This window comes from Jaculus jaculus, chromosome 13, assembly GCF_020740685.1.
Source record: "Jaculus jaculus isolate mJacJac1 chromosome 13, mJacJac1.mat.Y.cur, whole genome shotgun sequence".
Classification (NCBI taxonomy): Eukaryota; Metazoa; Chordata; class Mammalia; order Rodentia; family Dipodidae; genus Jaculus; species Jaculus jaculus.
The window spans coordinates 2729942-2741090 of NC_059114.1; the positions used below are offsets into that span (position 1 = coordinate 2729942).

The following is an 11149-nucleotide window of genomic DNA, read 5'->3' on the forward strand; positions in this document are numbered from 1 at the left end:
TCTCCCTCACTCTGATCAGAATAGGTATGATCAAAAAATCAAATGACAGCAAGAGAGAGGAAATCTTACTTGCTTTTGGTGGGAATAAAAACTGAGGGAGCTGCTAGAGAAACCATGGATGTTTCTTAAAAGCCTGAAATAAAGAAGTCTACAATACGACCCCTTTAGACCCTCATCACTCTACATGCTGTTTCTAATGAAAGAACATTCTTGTAGGAAAGATGGCTGCAGTTATGTTAGGGACCTAAGTCACTGCACACGTGATAGTCCTGGCTGTGCACAGCAGTTTCATCTTCTGTAGTTCTGGAGTTTTCTGTTTTCCTTTCAACAGAAACATTGTCTGCTTTTAAGTTTTATTATAGTTCTATGATTATTATATGGAAAGCTATTTTTTCTTGCTTTGTTTTTGACTTTAAATAATATTTCTGTTGGCTGGGTGTTGTAGTCTGGTTTGCATTGCTGGTAGAATCACCCAACCAAGAGCAGCTTCTGGGAAAAAGTTTTATTTTGGCTTACAGGCTCAAGGGGAAGCTCCACAATGGCAGGGGAAAACGATGACATGAGCAGAGGGTGGACATCATCCCCTGGTCAACATAAGGTGGACCATAGCAACAGGAGAGTGTGCCAAATACTGGCATGGGGAAACTGGCTATAAAGCCCATAAGCCCGCCCCCAACAATACACTCCCTCCAGGAGGCATTAATTCCCAAATCTCCATCAGCTGGGAACCTAGCATTCAGAACACCTAAGTTTATGGGGGACACCTGAATCAAACCACCACACCGGGCATGGTGCACACCTTTAACCCCAGCACTAGGGGGGCAGAGGTAGGAGGATCACTGTGAGTTCAAGGCCACCCTGAGACTACACAGTTAATTCTAGGTCAGCCTGGACCAGAGTGAGACCCTACCTCAAAAAACAAAACAAACAAACCAACCAACCATATATATATATATACATAATTTCTGTTTATTAATGAGAGAGAGAGAGACAGAGAGAATGGGCATGCCAGGGCCTTTAGCCACTGCAAATGAACTCCAGACACATGCTCCATGTTGTGCAACTGGATTACATGGGTACTGGAGAATCAGATCTAGATCCTTAGCCTTTGCAGGCAAGTGCCTTAACCACTAAACCATCTCTCCAGCCTGATTTCTCTATCTCTCTTTCTCTCTCTCTTTTTAGAAAGCATCTTCCAGCACAGTCCAGACTGGCCTGGAACTTACCACATAGTCCATTCCACCTCAGCCTCTGGAGTGTTCAGATGCCAGCCATAGTTGGGCAGCTTTTAACTGCCAGGTTGAATTTCTATTTCCCTGATGGAGTATACAAATAAATAATAGAACTAATTTTTTCCTACAATGTCATAATTTCACTTTAAGTAAATAGAAAAGATTATGGATACCTTCTCCATTTTGCAAAGGTTAGTTTTGTTGGCACAAATCTAAATATAAAGGTTCATCAGTATTATTATTTTACAAGTTAGTATGGAGTGAACAGAAAGTCAGCAAACAAAAAAAAATTGCCAAAGGGGCTGGAGACATGGCTTAGTGGTTAAAAGTGCTTGATTGCAATGCCTTATGACCCAGGCTTGGTTCCCTAGTACCCATGTAAAGCCAGATGCACAAAATGGTCCATGCATCTGCAGTTTGTTTGCAGTGGTAGGAGGACCTGATGTGCCCATATTCAGTCTCTTTCTCTTATTCTGGGCCTGTCTCTCTCACTCTAATAAATAAATAAACAAAAATTGCCTACCAAAAAAACATATGAGAAAGATAAATACAATTAAGAAATGGAGGCTGGGTTACATTTTTCTAAAATAACAAATAAAATATAAAATAAAAACAAAATAATAAAGAATCTGCAAGAAAACATTCCAACCACCAGATGTGAGGATGTCTATTCCACAGAAACTTTTTCAGAGGTGCCTTACATGCCTCCACTGTGCGCCTTAGAGACACAGGGTGACTGGGTCTGTCTGTCCACGGAGTTTGGAATCCAAACAGGCCTAATTAGAAGTATGCAGATTCAATAGCTTCTTCATAAACTGACCAAACACAAACCTGATAGCGGAATTTTCCCTCGCTCCCCTTAGGTGGTGACTCATGGGCTCTTCATTCAGGATTAACTCAGAAAATGTGAAAATAAGGATAAAATCTTGCTGACAACCAGAGCTGTTTTTCGAGCATGACGTTGCAGCGTTTGGGTATTTAACGGTTCCTTTCAGAGTCCTCCTCACCAGTTTGCAGAAGAGATGAGAAGGAGGGGAACTTGACTGGCGTGGGTGTAGCTCTGGCTTGCAGGGGCCAGCAGGAATCCTCCCCGGACTGCGACCCATGGTGATTGACCCCAACACCCAGTGGAGACAGGGAGCTGCTGTCTGGGGGATTGTTCATTTACATTTTGCTCTACAGTCCCCTTCCTCTGGGGACCTTCTCCTTAAAGGTGTCCAACACAAAGTTAATGACAATAGGGACTGAAATACTTTTATTAGGTAGAAACCGAATTCTGTGCCACCAGAGTAGGAATTCCCTTTTGCAGGGAGAGGAGGGAATTCTGTGAAACCACAGGAAGGTGCTGCCCTGTCTGATGTGTTATCTGACATCAGTGTTTATTCATCTGTTTAATTTGTGACAGAAATATTACTTCCCATTACATAAAGTGGTTTTATTATGTTTGTAGCTCTTTTCTTTCACAGATTTTGCATTCTAATCTCATTTAACCTCATTCTATTCAATGTAGAGTCTTGGAATTTTTACAAGATTAAAATTTGATTACATTTTTCTATTGTTTTTTTCTCTATATGTTTTCATATACAATTTCTTATCAATTTTTCAAATGAGTAAGGTATATTGTAGCATATATAATTTTTCCAGAAAAATGCAAAATATATGAGAAAAGTGCTAAATAATAAATTGTGCAATTCAGTAGCCCATTTTCTATCTACCTAGTGGCCTTTTTCTTTCTCTGTCTGTCACTCTCAAATAAATAAATAAATAACAAGTTCTTAAAGTAAAAATTTGGAAATAATGAACAGTTTCTCAGAACCTGGAGATGGAATGAGTGTGGGATTTAATGGTAATAAAGAAGGCGTGGCATGTGTGAATGATGAGGAAGAGCCGCCTTGCATCTTCACTGTGTTCATGTGGGCAAGGAGGTTTGCACAGGTTGAATAAGTTTCTCTAAATTAACAGAATTTCTTAGGATACCACGTTGGCCATTTAAATTTAATTTCACCATTGCAGCTAGTGCTCAAGGAAGAATCTGGCCAAACACAGCTCTTCTTCCTTTTGCCAGTCCCCTCTCCTTACCAGTCTCTTCTTCCTACCAATCCTCTCTCCTGTGCTTTCAACTAACTAACTAACTAACTAACTAAATTAGTTAATTAAAAATGTTTTAAGAGGATTGCCGTGAGTTCGAGGCCACCCTGAGACTCCATAGTGAATTCCAGGTCAGCCTGGGCTACAGTGAGACCCTACCTTGAAAAACCAAAAAAAAACAAACGAACAAAAAAAATGTTTTAAAAAGGAGAATGAGCCTGGTGTGGTGGCACACGTCTTTAATCCCAACATTTGGGATGCCAAGGTAGGAGGATTGCCATGAGTTTGAGGCCACCCTGAGGCTACGTAGTGTATTTTAGGTCAGCCTGGGTTGGAGTGAGACCCTACCTCAAGAAACCAATAAAAAAATAAAATAAAATAAAAATAAAAAACAAATAATAAAAAATAAAATAAAAAAGGAGAATGATGAAATTGTAATGCATCTTAAATATGACTTAATATTTGCCTTCTGTTATAGGAATTTTGCCTTTGTTGAGAGAAATTTAAGAGTCACCAAGATAGTCACACAGCAAAGTTTATTAGAGTAAAAAGTTCACTTGCACAAACATGAATAAACTGTATGAGAGAAAATGAGCCTCAAGACCTCAGGCTGTAGGTTATTGTGTGTTTTTTTAAAACTGTTTTTCTGTGTCATCTATTCATATCATCCAGCCCTTTCCTTTTTGACTAGTGGCTGTAAAATATGCTATTTAGGAATATATATATATAAGAAAGAGAGAGCAACCTGGGTATGGTGGTACACACCTTTAATCCCAGCACTGGGGAGGCAAGGTAGGAGGTAAGAGGATCATTGTGAATTCAAGGCCACCCTGAGACTACATAGTGAATTCCAGGTCAGCCTGGACTAGAGTGAGACCCTACCTCAAAAAAACCAAAACAAACAACCAAAAAGAACACACACACATATTTGTACAAGGGGGGGAAGAATGGGTGCACCTCTTACTGCTGCAAATGAACTCCACATTGTACATCTGGGTTGGCAGACTTTGAGAGCCAGTGCCTTTAGCCACTCAGACATCTCCGCAGTCCCCAAATATGCTGTTTTAAAAGTTTATTTGTCCCCAGTATATGTTTTCACCTGTGAGGGCATAAACCAGAAGTCGCTTTGTGACCTGAGTGTGAGATTTTATGATATCCTGTTGGCACAGATCAAACTTTTCCCTTACTGCTCCGACTTCTCCCTGACATTTTTTGTATTAGCATATCATTTATTCCATAGCTCTAATTCAAAGTGTTAATTATAAAATTGCGAGTCTTGGGGCTGGGGAGATGGCTTAGTAGTTAAGATGCCTGTGAGCCTGCATAAGCCAGATGCAGAGGGTGGTGCATGCATCTGGAGTTCACTCACAGTGGCTACAGGCCCCGTTGCACCCATTCTCTCTCTGTCTCTCTCAAATAAATAAGCAAATAAAGGGCTGGAGAGATGGCTTAGTGGTTAAGCGCTTGCCTGTGAAGCCTAAGTACCCCGGTTCAAGGCTCAGTTCCCCAGGTCCCACGTTAGCCAGATGCACAAGGGGGCACACGTGTCTGTAGTTTGTTTGCAGAGGCTGGAAGCCCTGGCACGCCCGTTCTCTCTCTCTCCCTCTATCTGTCTTTCTCTCTGTGTCTGTCACTCTCAAATAAATAAATAAATAATTTAAAAAAATAAGCAAATAAATAAAATAATGTACAAACTCTCATAAGAAAGTAGTGTACAAACTCTCATGCTTTTAGCTACCTGAATACCAGTGTGTATGCTTAGGCACATGCCTTCCTTCTACTGTGGTGAACTCTTGCTTCTATTTAAAGCTCAACCATTTCTCATAGCCTGAATTGTTTTCTTTCTTAACTTTTCCTTTTCTTTTTTGAGAGAGTGAGAAAGGCAGACAGAGGGGGAAGAGAGAATGAGTGTGGCAGGGCCTGCAGCCACTGCAATAGAATTCCACGTTGTACATCTGGCTTAGGTGTGATATGGGGAATTGAACCTCAGTCCTTGCTTTTCAGGCAAGTGCCTTAACCTCTAACCCATCTCTCCAGCCCCCTGAATTGTTTTCTTTTTCACTTACTGCAAATCCCATTCTTGCAACTTCCTTCTCCTTTCTGCATCATCATTTCATGGCTGGAACATCCTTTACCTTTTATTTTGATGTCATAATTCCTCTTGTGTGAAAAAGAATTCCTGCTTTATTTTCTAATTCTTTCCTAGCATCCCATTCCTCTCCCTGTGGTTACACTCCTCAGAGGATTCAAGGTTCCCTGAGTCTAATCGTTCCTTACACATTTACCATCAGAGTTCCTGCAACCACCCTGGCTGCTGCAGTTTTGTCGCTAGCTTTCACAGTGCTCAATGGTGGGCTCAGTTTTCAGATTCCATCTCATTTGACCTGCTGGACACACTTTAGAGAGTTGATCGTTCTTTCTGGAAATATTTTCTTCTCTTTCCTTCCTGGGTGACCCTCCTCTGTCCATCTGTCTTTGGTTCTGGCTCCCAATCTCAATGCTGTGCATACTGCTCCCTCTGCTGGGAACATTCATCCCTTTGATGTCTGTGATGCTGCTGGACACATCAGACCTTCGCATCTGATCACATCACCATGGGGCGCGTTTGTAAGGTCTTCACTGGTGCCCTCCAACCAAAACTGCAGGCCCTCCATATTCCCAATGCCTGGCTACCCATGATGCTTTCCTTTGTTACCCTTACACCAATGTCACCACATGAGTCTTTCTATGTACTCGTTACTTCCCCTCTTGTATGAGAATGCAAGATCAATACCACAATGATTTTTTTATGTGTGTGTAGTTTTGTATATTTTGTTCCAGGACCTAGAATAATGGCTGGTACATAGTAGGTAGGTACTCAATAGATATTTGCTGAATGAGTGAGTAGAGAGGAAAATTTGAAATATATATGGATATGTATGTATATATATGATGTATATACACATATATGTGCATATATGCATACATAGATAGATACAAATATATATGTAATGGGTGAAACCTATTTTTAAGGGTCCTCCATATCACCTATCAAGATAAGATAATAAATGTTCTGATAAATACTTACTGAGCCATCCTCTCATAGGTTGAAATCACAGTGAGTATAAATACAAACATGCAGAATCATGAAAGGAATTTTTATTTCTCTTGCAGAAAGTTTAAGAACATGATGGAAAGAGTTGCACAACGGTGCATAGTAGGTTGACTCGTTCTGACCTAAACATTCATCCTTTTATGTACAGTCTGTAATGATAACTTATGGGTTCATCAAAGGAAAAATCTAAACATTCATTCTTTTATGTACAGTCTGTAATGATAACTTATGGGTTCATCAAAGGAAAAGTCTGTAGAGGATGAAGTAAGACATTTATTATTATTATTATTATTGTTATTAACCATGAGCACCATTCTGCAATGCACATGAGAAGATGAGACAACTGGAACATTGAACTCAACCTCGTTTATGCCCAGGGAAGTAAACGTTGTCAACTATAACCTATGTAAAATGGTGGTGCTGGGATGTGAGAGTGTTATTATTGGGAAATTCAGTGTTTTTTCTTGTGAGATCTCTCATTATTATTCCATATAGTCTGTGACAATGGTGCTAAAAAAAAAAAAAGCAGGAAAGAATATAACAAAACAAAATAAAATTTACAAAGAAAATGTCAGAAGGTGGGGAATGGGGTGTAGGAGGATCACTGTGAGTCTAAATTCTGCCTGGACTTCAGAGTAATTTCCTGGTCAGCCTGGGCTAGAGTGACACCCTGTCTCAAAAAAACACAAATAAAAGTAAAAAATAAAAGCTTTTATGGGCTAGAAAGATGGATCAGCAACTAAATGTGCTTACTTGCAAAACCTAACAGCCTGGGTTTGGTTCCTCAGTACCCACATAAAGCCGGATGCACAAGGTGGAACATGTCTCTCTCTTTTTCAACCAAGTAAATACAAATTTTAAAAAATAGCAGAGGGCTGGGGAAATGACTCAGAGGTTAAAGGTGTTTGCTTTCAAAGCCTACCATCTGGGTTTGATTCCCTAGTATTCATGTACAAGCCAGATGCACAAAGTAGCACATGTATCTGGAGGTCTTCTGCAGTGACAATAGACTTTGATGTACCCATTCACACACACACACATACATACTCCTCTCTTTCTCTCTGTCTCTCTCCTTTCAAATAAATAAATTAATTTAAAATAGAAAACATCAGTTTTTAAATGAATCAGTTATAAATTTCATTAAGGAGCTTCCAAAGTAAATTTCAAGATGTATAGTCTGTTTCTTAAATTTCTGTCTTTCCTCTAAAATATTGAGTTGAAAGCAATGCACATCTGAACAGTATAGGCAAGAGATAAAATTATTGTAACTGTTCTCTCAATGGTGATTCTAAAAGAATTTACTTATTAATGAGTAGGGTATTTAATGTTCCTAGAACACATCAGCTGCTTTTTAGTAGCATAGATGGGACATGCTGAGCCACTCCAGATTCTACAGTCGTATGCTCTACCACTGAGCTATAGTCCCCGCTCTCCAGATTCTGAATGTTGGCTACATTTCCTCATTTCCTAATGAGCATTGTGACCTAACACTGTGTTTCACTCTGTGTAAAAAAGTGAGAAGAATCAAACACATTCTAATTTTTCTACCTTCCTATGGGATTTATAGAATACTTGCGATCATAAAAACTAAACCAAAACCCCTATAAGTCCTGATTTACATAAAATTTAAGCTAGTTTATCTGGACAAAATGTCAGAACTAGTGCTCAAAAATAAGAAAATATCAGTGTTGTTTTTAACAATAATATTCTGAGGAAAATTGATTAGGTAGGTGGTATATTTTCTGGGGCTTCTAGAGTGACCTGAAATTTCCTAAAATTTGGGGGAAGCTTAAATGAGAAATTGCTAAATGATCTTTAGTCTAGCTCCTAATGATTCCACAGCTCATATTTTCAAATCTTGTAAGCCTCATTTACCTGCAGAAATGTTGACATGATACATACTTTCTCAAGCAATGGGATTCATCTAAATGATATGTCAGAGAGGAGGAATGGCCATCTTCAAGTGGACACTTACTTATTTGGCATGAGCTATTCTGTTACTTTCCTAGTTGATGTGATCAAATACATGACAAGAAGCCACTTGAGGGTGGAAGAGCTTATATTACTTTACAGGGTTTGGGGAGGCAGTCTGTCCTGGCAGCGTACAAAGGTGGGTCTCCATATCCTGTGGGACAAGGAGCAGAGGTCAGACTGGAAGTGGTGCCTGGTTTTCAAACCTCAAGGCCCACTCCCAGTGACGCACTTCTTTCAGAGAGGCTCCATCTTTTAAAACTGTCCCGCTGGAGACCAAGTGTTCAAACACAGGGGCCATTTCACATTCAGATCAATTTCCATCATAAGTGGAGGGTGACTGCTGTCACTAATGTAATAGTGAAGAAAAAAAAAAAAAACAAGCAGAGAATAACCCATCACAAAAATGTTAACAATTCCCCCACCCCCAGACTCATCTCATGTCTTTCTCCCTCCACTTAAGGTTATCCTGACAACATGGGAAACAATGGAGAAATGATAAGTGTTTTCAGGAAGAAGACAGCTCAGCCTTCTCTTGTCACTGACAGGAATCATTAGGATTGAATATTCTTCCTTGTATATGAAACAGGCATTTCTAGACCTAGCTTTGCATCTTTTCATCTTTCCTTGTTCCTGCAGAAACCCAAACATATATCATTACATGTACATCAAGCTCAATTATATAAAGCGGCTCAAACTATGCAGGAGCTACAGGTCAGCTGTAGTATTGGAGTGGGGGGATGTAAAGCCGGTTAATTGAACAATTTATTTGCCTGTCTCCGTTTGGCACATTTGAATCTTCTAGAACAAATAAATGCTTCTACACTACTTAGAGCTCACTTAGACCCACTAAGTGCTTATTTTGACGTTAAGTTAGTGACCCACTAAGTGCTTATTTTGACGTTAAGTTAGTGACTATTACCAGCTGGTATTTTGCAGGCATAGATGATTGTTCAATCCCAATTAAAGTCCTCTTGATGATAAATGCCTGACTTACAGAACATAAATGATTGTCAACTTAGGAGGCAAGCTGCATTTCCCTCTCAATCTAGGTAAGTAAAGAAGGTGGAGAAGACAGTTGCCAAACTTGGTCACACCTCACTCACTCCCCTTCCCTATCACCTTCTTTATTTGAGAGAGGGAGAGAATGGATGCACCAGGGCCTCCAGCTGCTGAAAAGGAATTCTAGATGCATGAAGACTCCCTTGTGCACCTGGCTTATTGTGGGTCCTGGGGAATTGAATCTGGGTCTTTTGGCTTTGTAGGCAAGTGCCTTAACCATTAAGCCATTTCTCCAGCTCCTCCTATCACCTTCTTTATGGCCTCTTTGACGTCTTTGTTCCTCAGGGTATAGATCAGGGGGTTAACACTGGGAGTGACAATGGTGTAGAAGAGAGTGAGGAACTTGCCCTGGTCCTGGGAGTACGTGTTTGCCGGCTGGAGATACATGTAGATGATGGTGCCATAAAAGAGAGAGACAACCATGAGATGGGAGCTACAGGTGCTAAAGGCTTTCTTTCTCCCAGCAGCCGACTTGATCCTCAGTACCGCCCGGGCGATGTGACCATACGAAATGAGGATGAGAAGGAGTGGGGCCAAGATGATAAAAATCGCCAAAGCAAAAGCCAGTGCCTCGAGGCTCATTGTATCTACACAGGCCATGCCAATCAGTGCTGGCATCTCACACAGAAAGTGGTCCACCTTCCTGTGCCCACAGCGGGGTAGCATCAACGTCTGGGGTGCCATGATGAGAGAATTGCCAAAGCCACTCAGCCATGCCACGGAAGCCAGCTGCCCACACAGGCGAGGGTGCATGATGCTGGTGTAATGCAGCGGCTTGCACACGGCGGCGTGGCGGTCATAGGCCATGACAGCCAGAAGAACGCACTCCACCCCACCCAGGGCTAGGACAAAATACAGCTGGATGGCACAACCCACGTAGCTGATGGTCTTGTCTGGACCCCAGAGGTTGTAGAGCATCTGAGGAATGGAGCCCGTGGTGAAACATATATCCAGGAATGAGAGGTTGGCCAGAAAGAAATACATGGGTGTGTGCAGCCGAGAATCCAGAGCTGAAAGCAAGATGATGGTCATGTTGCCGAAGAGAGTCAGCAGATAAAAGGTAAGGACAACCACGAAGAGGACCAGCTCCAGGTGGGGGCGGTCCGAGAAGCCCACCAGGATGAAGCCTTCAAAAGAACTAGTATTGTCCTTTTGCATCATCTGTGACTACATGGTACCTGCCAAGAGAATGAGTTATCTGGGAGGAACACAGTGTGGAATGATAGGAAAAATGGCAGAATGAGAACTGGCTAGGCGTGGTGGTGCACGCCCTTAGACCCAGCACTCGGGAGGCAGAGGTGGGAGGATGGCTGTGAGTTGGAGGCCAGCCTGAGACTCCAGGTCAGCCTGGGTTATCTCAAAATAAATAATAGTAAATTAAAAAATTCCATCATTTTTTAAAAATGAGAAATACTAGGTTTTCCCAGTCACCTGTAATCTATGGACAGAATAGGAGAATAGGTATTTGAGTCATGAAACCAGGATTGCTATTGGGTGAAAACTTACCCTGAAAACTCTCTCATCCCTGCTAGGGATATAGAATTAAAAGATTCCATATTGTCTCTGATAGCTTATACTCTCATAATATTTTTATTTATGTGTGAGAGACAGAAGAGTGGGAAGGAGAGAAAAAGAAGGGGGAGGGGGAAGAGAGAGAGAGAGAAAGAAATGGGCATGGCAGGGCCTCTTTCTGCTGCAAATG

The 11149-nt window shown here is 41.1% G+C and overlaps 1 protein-coding gene across 1 annotated transcript; it reads right to left on the reverse strand.

Moving 5' to 3' along the window:
* Positions 1 to 9666: 9666 nt before the first annotated feature.
* Positions 9667 to 10620, reverse strand: LOC105944931 (putative olfactory receptor 2W6). The gene is given in 1 exon segment (XM_012951754.2): positions 9667 to 10620. A coding segment is annotated over 1 exon segment (954 nt).
* Positions 10621 to 11149: the final 529 nt, after the last annotated feature.